The sequence below is a fragment of the Impatiens glandulifera genome, chromosome 8 (assembly GCF_907164915.1).
Source record: "Impatiens glandulifera chromosome 8, dImpGla2.1, whole genome shotgun sequence".
Taxonomy (NCBI): Eukaryota; Viridiplantae; Streptophyta; class Magnoliopsida; order Ericales; family Balsaminaceae; genus Impatiens; species Impatiens glandulifera.
Window position 1 is genome coordinate 48,133,880 of NC_061869.1, and position 20,764 is coordinate 48,154,643.

General features: G+C 40.4%; 2 protein-coding genes across 2 annotated transcripts; both read left to right on the top strand.

The window, feature by feature from the left end:
• Positions 1-275: 275 nt before the first annotated feature.
• On the top strand, positions 276-2,369 carry LOC124913421. Its single transcript, XM_047453998.1, has one exon. It carries the CDS (start codon positions 276-278, stop codon positions 2,367-2,369), a length of 2,094 nt encoding a protein of 697 aa, XP_047309954.1.
• Positions 2,370-19,157: 16,788 nt separating this feature from the next.
• Positions 19,158-20,549, top strand: LOC124913422 (keratin, type II cytoskeletal 1-like). Its single transcript, XM_047453999.1, has 3 exons — positions 19,158-19,412; positions 19,530-19,703; positions 20,169-20,549. The coding sequence occupies exons 1-3, from the start codon at positions 19,158-19,160 to the stop codon at positions 20,547-20,549; spliced, it is 810 nt and encodes a 269-aa protein (XP_047309955.1).
• Positions 20,550-20,764: the final 215 nt, after the last annotated feature.

A 20,764-nucleotide genomic window follows, 5' to 3' on the forward strand; every position in this document is an offset into this window, starting at 1 on the left:
CAGAAGGACGCAACATTTCGGCGGATCTAGATCGAGAAACCTTCGAGACGGCTTGCCAGGTTCTCTCGGCAACCGCGTCTCCTGTAGAAGTCTCCGGAAAGAAATCATCACTTCGACCGGAATACATACCACTATGCGACATCTTCACCAAGTCGGTCCAGGCAAGAGGGGGAAATTTTGACAATATCACCAAGGCAAAAATCGAGATGCTTGCCGGTTTACTAAACGGCATCAAAATTAACTAGGAGAAGGAGATTTTCAACAACCTAAAGGAAATGGTGATACCGGATTCCACCCGGTCATGGGGATACGCCATCCCACTCGGGAAAATTATGCTCCATCACAACATCAACACCGGTCCAGGTGTTCTTCTTTCTTCAAGCAAAATCATAAAGTCCCGCCAATTCAAGGAAAGGAAGAGCAACAGGAAGGTCTCTAAAGGTGGCCGAAAGAAGATAGGCGCTAAAAAGGCAAATCCGGTAAAAGAGAAATCCGGAAGCAAGAAACCGATAGAATTCGCAGATCCGCCATCCGAAACGCAAAATGAGGACGATTCGGCCTCTAGTTCTGACCGAACTGCTTCACAGAATACCGAAGAAAATGAGTCCGGTAAAGGAAAAGGACCGATGGACGAGGCCAGTCTTGAAAACGCCGATACTAGTGCAGAGGGTCCTGAGGAAGAAAATATTCACGCTAACGACAACACCAAGGAGATGGCCGAGAAAATCGTGCGCAGAATCATTGAGGAAATCCATCAGCAAGCCCAAGAGGTATCCGACGTATTCTTACGGTGGTTCCAGTACTGGAATGAAATATTCTACAAACAAATGCTACCGGGCCTAACCGCTGAACAGAAATTCGAAAGGTTGATGGAGGAGGAAGTCAACAACCTAACAAAAGCTCAGGATCCAAACGAAGCCTTGAACCGACACGTAATAGTGAAACCGCGAGCTCGGTTACAAAGGCTAGCCGAGCATATTCAACGTCTAACAAAAAAGTATACTCCGGGAACACCGAATTCTCGACTACAACTCTTGGTGTTGGAGCTACTTGCGGTCAAGGAAAGAGAGCTCACAGAAGAAGTGGCGCGGCTTGAAGCGGTGCCCGAACATCAGGATACGGCGAACTCACCAACTCATAAGGATGATGGCGGTCATACCCCAATCAATGAAGTGCCAGCCTCTCATCCAGCGGATCAGACTGTCCAAATGACCGACGAAAGGACAGAGACACCTCTCACCGACGCACGTGCATCTGATCAAACCGGGGATTCAGAACCGGCCATTACGGAAGAGAAGGTCATATCTATAATTGAAGAATTTGCTAACAAAGTGGTTCGACCTTGGAAGAAGAAAATTAAGAAAAACGCGGTCCAAGCGGTCAAGATAGCAGAGACAACAAGGGATGAACTTGGCGAGGCGTTCAAGCGGATCACATCGGTCGAAACCAACTACGGTAAAGCCGATGTACTGTACGTCGCTCATCTAAAGCGAACCATAACCTTGGAGGATATGACTCCGAAGTTGGTGGATGACCTCGAGTCGGTCAGCCAAAGGGTAGTAGAGATGGAACGGTCTCAAGAGGAGACCGGGCAACGGCTGACAAAGGTCGATGAGGACCTGGGGCGGTCAAGTACCCAAGCTGGTTCGACACTCGACAGGGTCATACATCTTGAAGATAAGAATGCAACCCTTGAGGAAAGGAACAACAAGCTTGAAGCCGACCTCAAGGCGGTCACCGAGCAGGTGACTGAGTTAATAAAGACCAAGCTGGCTGCCGATAAAGCGATTGAGGAGGCAAACGCTCAGGCGGCTAAGGAACTTCAGGATGCGCTAGATGAGCAGAACCGGACAGAGAAGGGGGTGGCATGGTATGATGCGAACTTCGCCGAACACATACGACATTTAACGGCCAAAAATCCGGAACTCGCAAAAACCATGGCGGCCAAACAAGCCGAAGAGGCCAACCGGTTAAAGGCTCAACAAGACACATACCACAATTTCGAAAAGGCTCACAAGAAGTCCCAGGCGGCGCCCTCATCTTTGGTTCCGGCGACAAGAAAAAGGAAGGCTCCTTCAAAGAAAGCTCAAGTCACCGAGATGCTGGACAGAATCACCGAGACGGTTGTTGACCCTCCACTAAACCCGGCTTTGCACACCGAGGATGATTTCGAAGAGGATTTCCAGCCGCAACTCACAAGACAACGGATTTTCGATGCGGTTCCAATTAGAACAGTTGGTCAACAATTCCCTTCTCACACGGGCACCTCAGGAGCTGGGGGTTCTTCTTCAAGGCCGACTAAACCGGCTAAGGGACAAACAACAGATGATCTGATGGATGAATTCTTGCCGTCCAAATTGAAGAAATAGGGGCTATCTTTTCTATCTTTACTTATGTTCACTTCGGTTTCTACATATATAATATTTTTCTCTTCTGCGGTTATCTTTACTTATATATATATAAAGTTATTTTTGGAAACCGACCTACATTTGCAACCTTACATGATTTTGAATATTTTAAATAAAATAACCAAAAAAGGAGAAATTGATAAGATAAAAGAGATAATTTTTTTTTTAATTTTTCTCAAAATTTTCCAAAATTTTTCGAAAAATTCTCCCAAGACAGTTTCCAAAAATCCGGACAAAGAAAACTCTTAAAAACAAAACCGGCCTACATTTGCACTCTTACATGATTTTGATAATTTTAAATAAAATAATCAAAAAGGGAGAAATTGTTAGATAAAATTAGACCGGCTAATAGAACTTAACACAAACAAACTTCTTATGCAGGAACAGACAAAGAACCGGACCGGTCAAATTACTCAACCGGTTAAGAAACTCCACCGGACAAGTCATCAAACCGACCAAAAACCTGACCAAACAAGAAAGACAGGATCGGTCAAAACCGAAGGCCGGAAACACTAGACAGTCGGTCATTTAGAAACCAAAGAAAAACCGGAAGACATCCGGTTAACATACATGACCGACCAACATAAAAAGATACTTCAGGTATCTGTTGAGAATGATGCCAAATGAATAGACTGAAAATTGCCATATTCATACAAGTCTGATGAAAGTCTGCAGGCTACAGAAATCCGTCCTACAAGATCTTTCCACTTCAGGATAAATCAGAAAGGAAATCTTCCAACTACAGACAACTGTCTAACCGACAGTTACCACATTGAGTAAAAGACAAAACTAGCGGTTTGACCTACACACTGGAAGACTAGACCGCTAGGTCTAAAGACTAGACCGCCAGGTCTGAATCACTGAACCTCTGCTCAACCAATCAGATTCAAGAAAATGAAATGTGACCGTTGGCACATTTCACCTATAAAAGAAGTAGCTGAAGAGGAGTAAATGCGGGACACATAAGGGATTCTTGAGAATTACAAGTTCTGAACTTTCAACATTTTGTGTTCTATCTCTAGAAAGCTTAAGCTCCTAGTTGAAGTATAATTCTACAATTTCGGTTAAAATTGTACGAGTGTTATCGAGCAGGAAATAAGTCTCGATCGGATTGTGTCTGTATTCCTTAGTGAATATCCTTCTCGCGGTTTCGAGAGGAAGGGGTGACGTAGAAGTTTTATCTCCGAACATCCATAATAATCTGTCTTGTTATTTGCTTTCTGCTTACTTTACTTTATAACCGATCTGCACTAACCGACTAATACCGCTCCAACCAAATCACTAAGTCCCAAAACCGACCCAGCAATTTTCAAACCCGTATTATTCAAAACCGGTTCTGCCTATCTTGTGAGTGTGCTGCTTCAACCTGAAACAAACCACTTCCGCGCTTGAACTTGGTTCAAGGGTTTGTGACAGTTTGTGTAGTATTGAAACCTCGATATTAATCTCTAACCGGATTAATCACCACCTCTTTGAGTGAAACGCGATAACGGCCAACCCTGGTCCCCCAGCCGCGAGCTAGATCCTAACAGAAGTATTCAATCCAAATCCAACGAGAAGACCATTTAGAGAAAGAAGTCAAGGATATCAAATTGAGAGTAGTATACAAATTGGTGCAAACAAATACTTTGAGTATATGCAGAAGATTGCATCAAAGGATCAGACTGTGACATTGCCATATTCATACAAGTCTGATGATATGCTGCAGGGTGCAGAAAATTGCCTGAAGAAAAAGTTACCATTTTGGTATAAGTCAAAGGAGAAACCTCCCAGGTACAGGCAATTGTCCAACCGACAGTTGCCATAATCAAGCAAAGACAAATCAAGCCGGTCTGCTCCATGCCTTGGAAGTTTAAACCGCATTTTATGTTATGCTGATCCTCTGCTCAAACAATCAGATTCAAGGATTACCCTGAAGGTATCCGTTGAAGAAATGTGACCGTTGGAACATTTCACCTATAAAAGGAGAAGCTGGAGAAGCTGAAGAAACACGTGTAAATACAGAGAAAACAAGTTATAAAGTGATAAAAAGCCATTATCTCTCTAAGATTCAAAACTTAAGTGTGTCTGTGAAGTGCATTACAATTACTGTGAGAATTGTAAGAGTGATTATCGAGTAGTAATTAAGACTCGATCGTGTATTGTGTTTGTGTATTCCTTAGTGAATATCCTTCTCGTGGTTTGAGAAGAAGGGGTGACGTAGGAGTTTTATCTCCGAACATCCATAAAAACTTGTGTCTTGTACTTTACTTTCTACCGGTTCCATATTCTAACCGACTCATACTATTCTAACCGCCTCACTAATCTTCAAACCGATATTCTCCAAATTCCATCTCTATCCATCCGTGTGTGTGTTGCTTCAATTTAAATAAACCACTCCCGCACTTGAACTCGGTTCAAGGGTTTGTGATAGCTTGTGTAGTATTGAAACTAGTGTTAATTTTTAACCGGATTAGCGCCAACCGTTGAGTGATGTCAGATATTATCCTTTAGCCAGACCCCGGTCCTCCATCGGCGATCTAGATCCTAACAATATTGTATTGAATGTTGTTAGATCAAAACTACTAATTCACTTAGGATAATTGATCAAAGTTATAAAATTATCGGGTTTTAATAATTTAGTTTAAATAATCAAAAAAGGAGACATTGTTAAGTTAAAGTCTTTGATTAATTTTCAGTGTATCAATAAGGCTGAGTTGTGTTATTGATTATATATAGGGTCAAAGTGAAGAAAACCGAAATGGGAAACCATCCGGTAGTTGATCAAATTAGATATTCGATCAACTTCGATTTCTGTAGATGCGCGTCCTGTTTTTTGATCTTCTTTGATTTCTGTAGATGCGCGTCTGGTATTTTGACCGTCTCGTCTTCTACAGATGCGTGCCCGATATTTTGATTGGCTCGACTTCTCTTAAGCGAGTACGGTATTTTATCAAGATTGGTTTTGGAGTAGCGCTTCCGGTTTTATGCCAAGTTAGGTATTTTGCAGAAGCGAGTCCGGTATTATGTCCAAATCGGTTTTGGAGGAGCGCTTCCGGTTTTTATGCCAAGTTCGGTATTTTGCAGAAGCGAGTCCGGTATTATGTCCAAATCGGTTTTGGAGGAGCACTTCCGTTTTTATGCCAAGTTCGGTATTATGCAGAAGGGAGTCTCGTATTATGTCCAAATCGGTTTTGGAGGAGCACTTATGGTTTTATGCTAAGTTCGGTATTTTGGAGTAACGCTCCCGGTAGTTTGTCTAGATCGGTTTTAGAGGAGCGCTTCCGGTTTTATGCCAAGTTCGGTATTTTGTAGAAGCGCATCCGGTAGTTTGTTCAGATCGCTTTTGGAGGAGCACTTCCGGTTTTATGTCAACTTCGGTATGTTGGAAAAGTGCGTCCGATATTATGTTAACTTCAATTTTATATCAGGCCTCCCGATATTTAACTAGTTCGGTTTTATATAAGTCCATCTGGTATTTAATCAGTTTGGTTTTATATTAGGCCTTCCAGTATTTAAGTAGTTCGGTTTTATATCAGGCCTTCCTATATTTAACCAATTCAGTTTATATCAGGCCTTCCAGTATTTAACTAGTTAGATTTGATATCAGGCCATCCGGTATTTAACTAGTTCGGTTTTTATATTAGGCATTCCGGTATTTAACCAGTTCGGTTTTATACAAGGCGCTTCCGGTATTTGATTAAATTCGATATTTAATAAAGTTTGGCTTTTATGAAGAGTTTCCGATTCTTGATCAAATTTGGTATTTGTTAAAACATCCGAAATCCTTCTCCAGCGCATCATTAATCCATTATGTTTGGTCAAATTATTTTGATAATGAAATGACTTATGCGTTTTGATGCAGGTGTATCGAAATCATATTTCAATAAGACTTGGCTCTAATGAGGCTCATTAGACCGATTTTGGCATTAGATGCAAAGAATTAGACGCGCAGTCTAACTCAGCGGAGTTAGACGTGCTGTCTAATGAATGCACAGAATTAGACGAGCAGTCTAACTCAATGGAGTTAGACGTGCAGTCTAATGAATTCCCGAATTAGACGTGCAGTCTAATAGATCTACGGAATTAGACGTGTAGTCTAACTTAGTGGAGTTAGACGTGCAGTATAATATATTTGCGGAATTAGACGTGTAGTCTAACTCAATAGAGTTAGACGTGCAGTCTAATATATTTGCAATTAGACGTGTAGTCTAATGTATACGGAATTAGACGTGCAGTCTAACTCAGCGGAGTTAGACGTGTAGTCTAATATATTCGAAATTAGACGTGCAGTCTAACTCAGCGGAGTTAGACGTGCAGTCTATTGGAATGTGAAAGTTAGACGTAAGTCTAACTCATTTAGACAAGTCTAAGGTAGAACCGGAGTTAGACGTGCAGTCTAATGGTTAGTGAATGATTAGACGTGTAGTCTAATTAGTGAAAGTTAGACGTAAGTCTAACTCCTTTAGACAAGTATGAGGTAGAACCGGAATTAGACGTGCAGTCTAGCTCAGTGGAGTTAGACGTGCAGTCTAATGGTTTGTAACAATTAAACGTATAGTCTAATTGGTGAAAGTTAGACGTGAGTCTAACTCTTTCAGACAAGTCTGAAGTGATTGTAATTGGACGTAAGTCTAATCCCATTAGACTAGGCGGTCTAATGGATTCTGCTCTTAGACGGGGATGTTTAATTTCATTAGACTGGTTTTCAAAATCCGTCTAACAGAAATACGTCTAATGCTAAGCTTAAGCAGTATGTTTTAAGCTAGCACCCTCCTACCCACGTGCTATAGCTATACCCTACTCCTACTCCACTTTCTAGTGAAGATCAATACAAAAGCTATATGAAACCAACCAACGAATGCCACGTAAGAGAATTTTCCTCATATTACTTGTTTTACAAGTACATCTCTGATGGAATATTCGGCGCACTACCAGTGGTGTACGACCACGATCCTTGTGCTCAGAACCTGCTGTGTACAATGGAGGCTTTCCAATGGAAGAGTTCCACGTATCATACCAAAAGATTTGACCGTTAGTCTCTGCCCAGTATTTTGGTTAGGGATTTAATTCGCTTTCTATTCTACGCAAACACTTGTAAACACTTGAAAGAAATTCAAGGCGGAATTGTTTACTTGGATTTGAAGCACAAAATGAAATATGAAAAGATGACTGAGATGAAAGAACACAGCAGTTTGTTTATGGATGTTCGGAGAAACTCTCCTACGTCACCCATTCTTCCAACCACCGGAAGGATTCACTATAATATGATTCGAATCAAATACAGTTTACACACATACTTAGCTCACTATTGAACATATCACTTTCTGTTCAATTACAAGATGAAGAATATCACTCAGCTAAAGGTGTTTTGATTCTAGCTCTCTCTTGATTCACACACAGTAAAATCAGAAAGTAGTTTCACAGTATGAATTCAGTAAGCAAGATGATTGAGTAGTTTCTCTCTATGCAAAATCAGATTGCTTGTTTGTTGTGTTAGGCTAATTCGAATGGTTAATTGTCCGTTGTCCTTGAGATTTGTTAAATACTGAGCAGGAGCTAACGGTTGATTCTTTTAGAATGATACGTGGCACTCTTCCATTGGAAAACCTCCATTGTACACAGCAGGATCTGAGCATAAGGATCGTAGCCGTACATCACTAGTAGTGCGCTGAATATTCCATTAGGGATGTACCTGCAAAACAAGTAATTTGAGAAAAATTCTCTTACGTGGCATTCCTTGGTTGGTTGCATATCACTGTTGTACTAATCTTCACTAGAAAGTGGAGCAGAAGTAGGGTACAGCTATGGCACGTGGGTAAGTGAAATGCTAGATTCAAGCATACTACTTAAATTAACCATTAGAAGTATTTCAGTTAGACGGATCGTAAAATCAGTCTAATGAAATCACACATCTCCTTTAAATAATAACGTCTATTAGACCGCATGGTCTAATAGAATTAGACTTACGTCTAATTGCAATAACCATTAGACGGTACGTCTAACTCCACTAAGTTAGACTACACGTCTAATTCCGGTTCTACCTCAGACTTGTCTGAAGGAGTTAGACGCACGTCTAACTTTCACTAATTAGACCACACGCCTAATTATCCAATAACTATTAGACGGTACGTCTAACTCCACTGAGTTAGATTACACGTCTAATTCCGGTTCTACGTCAGACTTGTCTGAAGGAGTTAGACGCACGTCTAACTTTCACTAATTAGACCACACGTCTAATTATTCAATAACCATTAGACGGTACGTCTAACTCCACTGAGTTAAACTACATGTCTAATTCCGATTCTACCTCAGACTTGTCTGAAGGAGTTAGACGCACGTCTAACTTTCACTAATTAGACCACACGTTTAATTCCGGACAAATTAGACTATCCGTCTAATTGTAAATATATTAGACTACACGTCTAACTCTAGTGAGTTAGAGTGTACGTCTAATTCCGAATTTCTATTAGACCATCCGTCTAATTACAAGTCTATTAGAATACACGTCTAACTTCGATGAGTTAGACTAGACATCTAATTCCGTATATTCATTAGACTTACGTCTAATTCTTTACATTCATTAGACTACACGTCTAACTCTGATGAGTTAACTGTACGTCTAATTCTATGCATTAGACTTACGTCTAATTCTATGCATTCATTAGAATACACGTCTAACTCCGATGAGTTAGACTGTACGTCTAATTCTATGCATTGAATGCCAAAATCGGTCTAATGACCCTTATTAGAGCCAAGTCTTATGAAATATTGTTTCAATACACCTGCATCAAAACTCATAAGTCATTTCATCATCAAAATCTCAGTGGTTAAATTATTTCAACACTTAGTCAAAATAATTTGACCCAACAATTTCCCCCTTTTTGATGAAGAAATTGGAAACCTACATATATATACCAAAATATGCATTCATCATATATATAAACAAAACCCTTGTTCACTTACATCATACATCCAAAACCAATATTCGAAAAACCATCAAAGAAACATTGTTCGAATAAAAGTATAAGAAAAGAGATCATTGTTCTTCCCTTTTAACTCGAGGATCGGTTGGACTCATTTCTTGACCGGGAAGCATGTTTAGATATGGAGGATAGCCGCGACCACCACGACTACCTGCATTTGATCTTCCACCGCGTTCACCACCACTGGCACGTCCACCTTGATCAGCATTGGATAACCTACTCCGGCCACCACCACTTCGACCTCCACCTCTCTTGGTTGGCCTAGGATTATCATCGGTGCTTGAAGCTTGCCTGGATCTTGTGCCGGTTGACACACCGTCGTTTCTTCTGCTTGACTCACCTTGAGCTAGTCGAAATTGAGCACCTTCAGCATTGGCCTTTGCGTTCTCGTTTGCTTGAAACTTTCTAGCAATGGAGTCAGCAAATTCCTGACGTTCATTATCATTCCTTCTGAAACAGCCCTGAATTTCCACCATCTAATTCTTCACCAGACTGAATTCTTCCAAGGTTTCCTTGTGGCGTTCATCATTGATTTGCCTTTCAATATCCAATAATTCGGTTTGACGATTGACAAGTTGCTTTTCAAACTTTGAAAAGTTTACATTTGCGATGTGAGTCTCATATGTGTTCTTCTTCAAAGTGTTATCCAGCTCAGTGAGAACCTTGAAAATATTGCTAAAGCTCTCTCTTTCTTCTTCCTTTGAGTTTACGGCCTGTGACATGGTTTTCTGAATCGATGAGAGCATGGACCTCATAGATTTTAACACCTTGTTTCCTCCGGCAGATGACTCTTCATGAGATGAGATTTCTTCAGACTCTGCTGCCATGCTCTGAATTGGCTCAAAGTTTTTATGAATCTGCAAGGATTGCTCCGGTTGATTCATTTCGACTTTTCTAGCAGCTTCATCTCTGTCTTCTTCTTAAATTTCTTATTCAGCTCTATGAAATCTCTCAAGCAGATTTCCAGAGTAGTGAATAGGATTATTGATGTTTTCGTGAACATTTCCCACAATGGTGTCGGGAAATAGACGGGGCTTAACAAAAGTTGCTGGTTGATCCTGTTCCTCCTCAGATGAGGAACTTTCTTCTTCATCGACCTTCTCTTTAGAGGGTTCCCCCTTAGTTCTGACAGTTTCTGGCGGAGTTACCTCGACCACTTTCTCTTGAACAACCTCTGTTCTCGCAACAGGGGTTATCATCTTGTCTTCATTTATCTCAAGAGCTTGTTCAGGCTCTTGGACAATCTCTTCTTCTTCTTCTTCTTTTTCATTTGGACACTCTTGAATAGGTTGATCTAGAATGCATCTCTCTTCGGCAGAAAGATTCCCGAATTCGATCAAGAGAGCTGCATCTAGTTCATCAGCATCATTCTCAACATCTGGAATATCCATAGCTTCATTATCATTGAGAGGTTCTGCGCCAGAGCAATCAGCGCCATGAATGTATCGAGAAGTAACAGAAACGTAACTGTCCAGGATGTCGTTCAGCTTTTTTAAAACCTTCATTTCCATTTTAGATCCTTTCTCAGCAGGATTGAAGTTAGCCTTCTTGGCTTCAAAAATTGGAAAAAGAGCTTTTCCAAATATGCAAGCTTCCACTAGTTCTCTTCTTTCAGAGCCTCAACAACCTCTGAAGTTCTTGCCCATTTCAGAACTTTCTTTTCGTTTGCCACCCTCTTCTTCCATTCTTTAGTTATAGCAGAGTTTGACAAAGAATCGTTATACTTGGAAGACAGTCTCTCTATGGACCAAGATTCATAAATTTCCAGTTTTTGAGCAGTAAGAACTTTAACTTGCTCTAAAATGAGGTCAACAATCCCCGTTGCCTCTGATGCCTTTTCAGGAGCTTGAATTACAATATCTTTACCTTTTCCAACAACCTCTACGGGTTTTGAAGCAGGTCTTGGTTCACCGATCACGATTCCACCTGTCTGTCTTCTGGAACGCATCAGTTCAAAAGAAAATTGTGGTTTTTTACAGAGCTCAGCAGGAAGCTCCATACAAACAACTTTCCTAGCTACCAATGAATCTTTAGGAACTGGAATGATGGGTTCACCAGCCACAAGGGTAAGAACAACACCTTGTTCTGGTTGAGATGACTCTGTAGCACTGGCGGCTACAAGATTAGTTTGAACAACAGGAGACTCAATCCTGTCAACAGTTTCATCATTTGGACCGGCTGACTTAACAGAAGGCCCTTCAGCAGATTCTCTCAAGGGAGAGAATAAAGATTCAGCTTGTTCCACTACGGGAACATCAAATTTAGGCACAACGGCCAAAGATTTGGAAGATTTTACCTTTGCAGATTTAAACCCGCGGGGCGCCTTTGTCTTCTTCTCCTTTGAGGCACATGACCTCGAAGGTTTCCTCAAAAAGGTTGAGGGAGTGGATAATGAGGACATTGGAGTTGCAACAAGTACGCCTGGACCTTGCTTCAATCTTGAGTCGATAGATTCAGAGTCCTTCTTGTTTGGGCATTTCAGACTGGAGGAACTGGCCTCCGATTCATTCACCGTTTTCGTTCTCTTTGCCGCTGTTGACAGAACAAAAGCAGAAGGCTTGGATCGGGTAGAAGGCTTTCCACCGGTTTGGTAACTCGAAGCACCAGATGTAGATTTAAGGTTGCTCTTCAACCTCGTTATTGTGTTAGCCACTGTAAGAGCAGTAAATACTCTTGGAGAGTTGATCTGCATCGGTTCACCAACAGGAACCCCCAAATGCTTCAACAGATGACTCAGTTGAGCCGCATATGTTATGATTTCCTTGTTTGTCTGACAAATAGAAAAGCACAAGTTCTGAAAAAGGGTATGAGCCCAGTTTACCTGGATTCCCTTTGAGATAGCACACATATAGTCAAAATGGTCTTGACTATAGAGATGGAAAGAGCCAGATTTCCCTTGTAGCGCCTTTGCCACCACGTCGTTTAGTAGAATGAAATGCGGTTTGAGTGCCTTCTAGAGTCCATTCACATGGATCATCGAACCGTCGGCAGAAAAAGTTGTCTTCATTTCCTCCATGATTTCTGAAGAAAGGATCAAGTCGAATAAGTGTCCCTCCGTAGGAAGTTCTAAGAACTCCGCATAAAATACTTCATCGAAAGAGAATTCCATTCCGTTGACGGTTGCTACGATAGATTCACCCACCATAGTTGTCGTTTTGAAGAACTCGCGAACTTCGTTTTCGTAGAATATGAACGGTCCGCCTAGATATTTCTTTATCCCAGAATATTCTAGGGTTTGGAACATTTTCACCACCTCCGGTTGATCGAACGTGTATACAGATGGAAAGTCCACCTGCAAAGTACAATGACCCAGAGTGATTTTCTTCACCATTTTCGAAAGAGTATGAACCGACACAATATTTCAGAGAGATTTAGTGAGAGAAATACAAGGAGAGCTAAGGTTCTTAAGAACTTTGAAGGATTGAAAACTTTCAAATTCATGCACTAATGTCCTTAAATAGATGGAAGAGGGAAATACAAAATAACCGTCTACTCTAGGGGTATGGCCCATTAATAAACGTTAGACGTCCTTTTTCAAGAAGTCATCATTAAAAATGAGGGTATATCAGTCATTTTCTATAAACTTGAAAGACACGTGTCTTCATGTTAATAAGAGATGACTGTTTGATGTTTTGAGCGGGAAAAATAAATAACTCTCAATCGTGGAACATCTGTCCTTGATCAGTCTAATCAACACGTAGTTAGACGTTTTTCTTACTCCACAAATCCATATAACAGAACGTCTATTAGACGGATGAGTCTATTAGACGCATACGTCTAATTCCGTGTTATAAAAATCCGTCTAATGTCTATTAGACGTGTACGTCTAATTCCGCATAAACATCACGTGTTAGACGTGTGTTGATTAGACGTGAGCATCCTCTTGCTCGTGACGTAAAAACGTCTAACGTCTATTAGACGTGTCTGTCTAATTGCGTAGGTATAACACCTCAACATATAGACTTAGATGAATGGATTTTGAGCAAAAATACGTCTAAGTACACACTGTTTCTTTTAGACCCCTTGTCTAATTAGACCGATTAAGGATATTCGTCTGGAGAATATATTTACTTCCAAATTAATTTTCCCTCTCAGTATGTACATGAACATATGAATGTAACAAATAATTTTTGTAGTCCAAAAACCAAAAATATTTTTAACCAATAAAAACATTTATTCTAATAAAATGGTAAATGCCATTGTTGATCTTCCAGGCTGTGTACTCAGAGGAGTACTCTTCTAGCTTCATTCCTGCAATCCTCTTGCATCACCTAAAAAGAAACTATTTACACATTTTGGTACCCATACTTAATTGGGTCCTCGATCATCCATATCTGAGTTATTCTGATGGACTTTCCATTTTGTGTTGTGATTAATGCATAAGATTTTGACTTAGCAGATGACTTCCTGCTAGCCACTGATCCTTTAACTTTTGAAGAAGGTTTTCTTTTAAAACTCCTTGACTTAGAGTCAGGTTTTATATTACCAGACATGTTAGTTTCTTGTAGCTTATTCTTAAGCCAACTAATAGTAGGCGGAACATAGACCATTTCATTTTTGAAAGCCACTTCTTCATGAATTGGATCAAATTCAATATCAGTCACACTTACTTTGACAAAACTTATTGGCTTAAGTTTGTCATATGATTTTGACTTTTTGCATGACAGGTTAAGGTCATTGCTATCAAATCCCAATCTGGATCTAGATCCAGCCGGTTTCAACATGCTGATCTGATATTTGACAGCATCTCCAGACCTTGTCCATGCACAGACAACATAGTTTAATCTTTTGTTTTCAGATAAAAGGGTTTGGATCTATTCTTTGAGCATCTCATTCTCAGATGAGATCTCTTCAATCTTCTTTTCAAAAACATTTGACTCTTCAACTTTAGACAGATTTGATTTATTTACATCTGATGAAGATTTAGTTTCATTTAGGGATTCTACTAGCTTTCTGTACTCGATGGCCATGTCATCTAGTGCAACTACCAGTTGTTCCCTTGAAAACCTTTCGGAAGAGAAGTCAAATACCTCAATCTCCTGAGTTCTTTCTTCATCTTCTCTTGCCATGTAACATGCCACCTCCTCTTCATCATTTTCACTGGATGAAAAATAGGAGCCACGACTGCTTCCTCTGTTCTTCCCGTCACCAGCCATAAGAGTCTTCAGCTCTTTTCCATCATCCTTGGCATCTTCACACTTTGGCTTTCGGCATTCCGATACATAATGACCTTTTATACCACAGTTAAAACAAGTAATATTAGCTTTATGTTTTCTATTATCATTAGAATTTGAAGAGTTTGAGTTAGAGTTGCTCTTCTTCATGAAGTCTCCAAACTTCTTCACAAAGAGAGACATGGCATCGCTGCTCAGCTGCTGAGATGCTATCTTCACATCTGAAGCGGTTGGTGGCTCTTCAGAAGTCATCAGCGCCTTGGCAATGATTACGGACGTGGGTTGATCTTCTTCCATCCTACAGTTCAGCTCGAACTCATAGGCCTTGAGGTCAGTAAAGAGATTAAAGAGAGAGATCTTGTTAAGATCTTTGGATTCTCTCATTGCCATAGTATTTATGTCCCATTCTCTTGAAAGAGCACTCATGACCTTGATATCAAGCTCCCGGTTGCTATAGGTTTTGCCTAGGATAGACAGAGAGGAGACGATCTTGCTGAATCTGGTGTCGAAATCGTTCATTGTTTCACCGGGGCGCATCTTGAAGCTGTCGAACTGTTGAATGGCAACCATGATCTTGTTTTCCTTGGTTTGCTCGTTGCACTCGCACAGTTGAGTGAGTCTGTCCCAAACTTCTTTGGCAGTGTTGCATTCGATGATGTAGTTGAACATACTGTCATCGAGAGATCTGTACAGAACATTAAGAGTCATGTTGTTGAGGTTGTTCTACCTCTTTATGTCAGCGGTCTAGTCAGCCTTCTCCTTATCAATCTTGATAGGACCTTCTGTGACAACGCTCCACATGTCATCATGAAGAGAAGAGAGATGAGCACGAACTCTTTTCTTCCAAACAATGTAGTTTTCTCGAGAGAAAGTTAGAATGGTTGTAGAACTGGCATCTTTGGATATGGTCGACATATTTCAGGAAAGGCTTGAGAATAGAATCAGGGCTCTGATACCAATTGATAGGATCGATTTTATCGATAGAGACGAGCGTCTGACTAAGGATGAAGGCTTATGAAAAACGGTTTGAAAGAAATCCTGTTAGGGATTTAATTCGCTTTCTATTCTACGCAAACACTTGAAACAGATTCAAGGCGGAATTGTTTACTTATGTTTGTAGCACAAGATGAAATATGAAAAGATGACAGAGATGAAAGAACACAACAGTTTGTTTATGGATGTTCGGAGAAACTCTCCTACTCACCCCTTCTTCCAACCACCGAAAGGATTCACAATAATATGATTCGAATCAAATACAGTTTACACACACACTTAGCTCACTATTGAACAGAATACTTTCTGTTCAATTACAACATGAAGAATATTACTCATCTAAAGGTGTTTTGATTCTAGCTCTCTCTTGATTCACACACAGTACAATCAGAAAGCAGCTTTATAGTATGAATTCAGTAAGCAAGATGATTGAGTAGTTTCTCTTTCTACAAAATCAGATTGCTTGTTCGTTGTGTTAGGCTAATTCGTAAGGTTGATTGTCCGTTGTCCTTGAGATTTGTTAAATACTGAGCAGGAGCTAACGGTCAAATCTTTTAGAATGATATGTTGCACTCTTCCATTGGAAAGCCTCCATTGTACACAACAGGATCTGAGCACAAAGATCGTGGCCGTACATCACTGGTAGTGCGCTGAATATTCCATCAGGGATGTACCTGCAAAACAAGTAATTTGAGGAAAATTCTCTTACGTAGGATTCCTTGGTTGGTTGCATATAGCTGTTGTACTAATCTTCACTAGAAAGTGGAGCAGAAGTACGGTACAGCTATAGCACGTGGGTAGGTGAAATGCTAGATTCAAGCATACTGCTTAAATTAAGCATTAAACGTATTTCAGTTAGACGGAATTTAAAATCAGTCTAATAAAATCACACATCTCCTTTAAATAATAAAGTCTATTAGACCGCCTGGTCTAATAGAATTAGACTTACGTCTAATTGCAATAACCATTAGATGGTACGTCTAACTCCACTAAATTAGACTACACGTCTAATTCCGATTCTACCTCAGACTTGTCTGAAGGAGTTAGACGCACGTATAACTTTCACTAATTAGACCACACGTCTAATTATCCAATAACCATTAGACGGTACGTCTAACTCCACTAAGTTAGATTACACGTGTAATTCCGATTCTACCTCAGACTTGTCTAAAGGAGTTAGACGCACATCTAACTTTCACTAATTAGACCACACATCTAATTATTCAATAACCATTAGACGGTACGTCTAACTCCACTAAGTTAGACTACACGTCTAATTCCGGTTCTACCTTAGACTTGTCTGAAGGAGTTAGACGCACGTCCAACTATCACTAATTAGACCACACGTCTAATTATTCAATAACCATTAGACGGTACGTCTAACTCCACTGAGTTAGACTACACGTCTAATTCCGGTTCTACCTCAGACTTGTCTGAAGGAGTTAGACGCACGTCTAACTTTCACTAATTAGACCACACGTCTAATTCCGGACAAATTAGACTATCCGTCTAATTGTAAATATATTAGACTACACGTCTAACTCCAGTGAGTTAGACTGTACGTCTAATTCCGAATTTCTATTAGACCATCCGTCTAATTACAAGTCTATTAGACTACACATCTAACTCCGATGAGTTAGACTATACGTCTAATTCTATGCATTAGACTTATGTCTAATTCCGTGTATTCATTAGACTTACGTCTAATTCTTTACATTCATTAGACTACACGTCTAACTCCGATGAGTTAGACTGTACGTCTAATTCTATGCATTAGATTTACGTCTAATTCTATGCATTCTTTAGACTACACGTCTAACTCCGATGAGTTAGAATGTACGTCTAATTCAATGCATTAGACTTATGTCTAATTCTATGCATTCATTAGACTACACGTTTAATGCCGATGAGGTAGACTGTACGTCTAATTCTATGCATTGAATGCCAAAATCGGTCTAATGACCCTCATTAGAGCCAAGTCTTATTAAATATTGTTTCAATAAACCTGCATCAAAACTCATAAGTCATTTCATCATCAAAATCTCAGTGGTTAAATTATTTCAACACTTAGTCAAAATAATTTGACCCAACAAAGGTCCTTAAACCTCATTTCATTCTGCTGAACGACGTGGTAGCAAAAATGCTTCAAGGGAAATCTGGATCCTTCCAACTCTATAGTCAACACCGTTTCGACTATATGTGCGCGATCTCAAAGGGAATCCAGGTAAACTAGGCATCTACCCTTTTCCAGAACCTCTACTTTTCGATCTGTCAAGAAAACAAGGAAAGCATAACGTATGCAGCTCAACTGAGTCGATTGATAGAACATTTGGGGGTTCCTGTGAGTGAACCTGAGCAGATCAACTCTCCAAGGGTATTCACTGCCCTTACAGTCGGTAGTACCCTAATAAGAATGAAGAACAACATAGAATGTGCCTATGGTGCATCTAGTTATCAAACAGGTGGTAAGCTCTCTACTCGATCAAAACAACCGTCTGCTTATGTTATGTCAACAGGTGCAAAGAGATCAAAAACAATGAATGAATCGAAGGCCAGTTCCTCCAGTCTAAAAAACTCCACCAAGAAGGACTCTGAATCAGTCGATTCAAGGTTAAGGCAAGGTCCAGGCGTACTTGCTGCAACTCCAATGTCCTCTCTGTCTTCTCCGACAACCATCCTGAGAAAGCCTTCGAGATCTTGTGTCTCAAAGGAAAAGAAGACGAAGGCGCCCCGCGCGTCTAAATCATTGAAGGTAACCTCCTTTAGATCTTTGGCCGATGTGCCTAAGTTTAATGTTCCTATAGTGGAACAAGATGAATCTATTTTTTCTCCATTAAGAGAAGCTGCTGAAGGGCCCACTATTGAGTCAGCTAGTCCAAATGATGAAAATTATAACAGGACTGAGTCTCCTGTTGTTCAACTCGATCAAGTAGCCACAGGTGCTACAGAAAGTGATCAACCAGAACAAGGTGTTGTTCTTACCCTTATTGCTGGTGAATCTGCTGAAAAAGATTCTTTAGTGGCCGGGAAGGTTACTCGTGTTGAGCTCCCTGCTGAGCTATGTAAGAAACCCCAAACGACGTACGAATTGATGCGTTCCGCAAGGATGCCCTGTGGAATTGTCTTCAATGAACCCAGTCCTGCTCCAAAACCCGTCGAGGTTGTTGGAAAAGGTAAAGGTATTGCAACTCCAGTTCCCGAAGAAGTATCGGAGGAAACAGACATTATTGACCTCGTGTTAGATCAAGTTAAAGCCATTGCGGCTGAAAAATCTGAAATCTTTGAATCATGGTCCCTAGAAAGATTGTCTGTTAAGTACAACGAAACCCTATCATACTCTGCAATAGCCCGTGAGTGGAAGAAGCGTGTGCCAATGAGAAGAAAGTTCTCAAGTGGGCTAAAACTTCAGAGGTGGCTGAGGCTCTGAAGAAAAAAGATCTTGTTGAAGCATGCTTATGTGGAAGAACTCTTTTACCAATTCTTGAAGACAGAAAGGCTAATTTTAATCCAGTTGAGAAAGGCTATGAGGTGAAAGTGAAAGTGTTGAAGAGGTTACATCCCAATACGTTCATGGCGCTAACTGCTCTGGTGCAAAACCTTTTGATGATGATTAACCGATGGACATCCTTGATGCCGATGATGATGCTAATGAGCTAGATGTTGCTCTCTTGATTGAATTCGGGAATCTTTCTACTGAAGAGAGACGTGTTCTAGATCAACCCATTCAAGAGAATCCTCAAGAAGAAGAAGAAGTAATTGTTCAAGAGCTTGAACAAGCCCTTCAAACGAATGAAGAAGAAGTTTTTGAAGAAGATTTTGTTGAGGAGGCTGCTCAAGCTCCTATTGAAGAAAATACTGTGATATCCTCTTTTGTGAGAACAGAGAAAGCCTAAAAGAAGGTGGCTGAGGTTACTCAGCCAGAGATTATCATATCTGAGGGGGAACCCTCCAAAGATAAGGATGATGAAGAAGAACGTTCCTCATCATAGGAGGAACAGGATCAATACGCAAGTTATGCAAATCCCCTTCTATTCCCCAACACCATTGTGGGAAGTGTTCATGAAAATGTCAACAATCCTCTCCATTACTCTAGAAATTTGTTTGAGATATTTCAGAGAGCTGAAATTGAAATATTAGAAGAGGAGAAGAATGAAGCTATTAAGGTAGCTGATAAGGATCAACCGGAGCAATCCATGCAGATTCATACAAACTTTGAGCCAATTCAGAGTATGGCAGCAGAGTCTCAAGCGAATTCATCAAATGAAGAATCCTCTGCTGAAGGTAACAAGCTGTTAAAGTCTATGACTTTTGTGCTCTCATCTCTTCAGAAGAGCATGATAAAGGCCTTGAACACCTAGGAAGAAGAAAGAAAGGATTTTGCCGAAATTATCAAAGTTCTTACTGAATTGGATAACACTCTGAAGAAGAACACGTACGAGACTCACGTCTCAAATTTAAACTTCTCCAAGTTTTAAAAGAATCTCTTCAACCGTCAATCTGAAATGATGGACCTTGAAAGGCACATCAATGATGACCGTCATAGGGAAACTTTGGATGAATTCAGTCTAGTGAAGAATCAGATGGTGGAAATTCAAGGTTGTTTAAGAAAAAATGATAGTGAACGACAGGAATTTGTTGACTCTATTGCAAGGAAGTTTCAAGCAAAGGAGAACGCAAAAGTTAATGCTGAAAGAGATCAACCTCGAATCACCCAAGGCGAGTCAAGTAGAAGAAGTGACGGTGTGTCAACCGGCACTAGACACAGACGAGCTCCAAGCAACGATGATAATCCTAGGCCAAACAAGAGAGGTGGAGGTCGAAGCGGTGGTGATCATGGAGGACGAAGCAGTGGTGGTGGTCGTGGTAGGAAATCTGGCTCTGATCAAAGAGGTCGTGCCAGTGGCGGTGATCGTGGTGGTAGATCAAGTGGAAGCGGTCGTAGTGGTCGCAGCTTTCCTCCTTTTCTCAACATATTAACCGGCCAAGACATGAGTCCAACCGATCCTTAAGTTAAAAAGGAATAACAATAATTTCTTTTCTTATACTCTGTTTAAGTCTTTCAAACAATGTTTCTATAATAATATTCTGAATATTGGTTCTTTTGCAAGTTTGATGTAAGTGAACAAGGGTTTGTTTATTTATATGATGAATGCATATTTTGGTATATATGTCTGTAGGTTTTCAATTTATTCATCAAAAGGGGGAAATTGTTGGGTCAAATTAT

Bases quoted from the DNA above. Each gene is read 5' to 3' on its own strand.
- LOC124913421 (XM_047453998.1), top strand. From the start codon at position 276: ATGGTGATACCGGATTCCACCCGGTCATGGGGATACGCCATCCCACTC.
- LOC124913422 (XM_047453999.1), top strand. From the start codon at position 19,158: ATGGACATCCTTGATGCCGATGATGATGCTAATGAGCTAGATGTTGCT. The intron at 19,413-19,529 runs GTGAGAACAGAG...TCCTCATCATAG, and splicing joins ATACTGTGATATCCTCTTTT to GAGGAACAGGATCAATACGC. The intron at 19,704-20,168 runs GTAGCTGATAAG...AGTGAACGACAG, and splicing joins AGAAGAATGAAGCTATTAAG to GAATTTGTTGACTCTATTGC.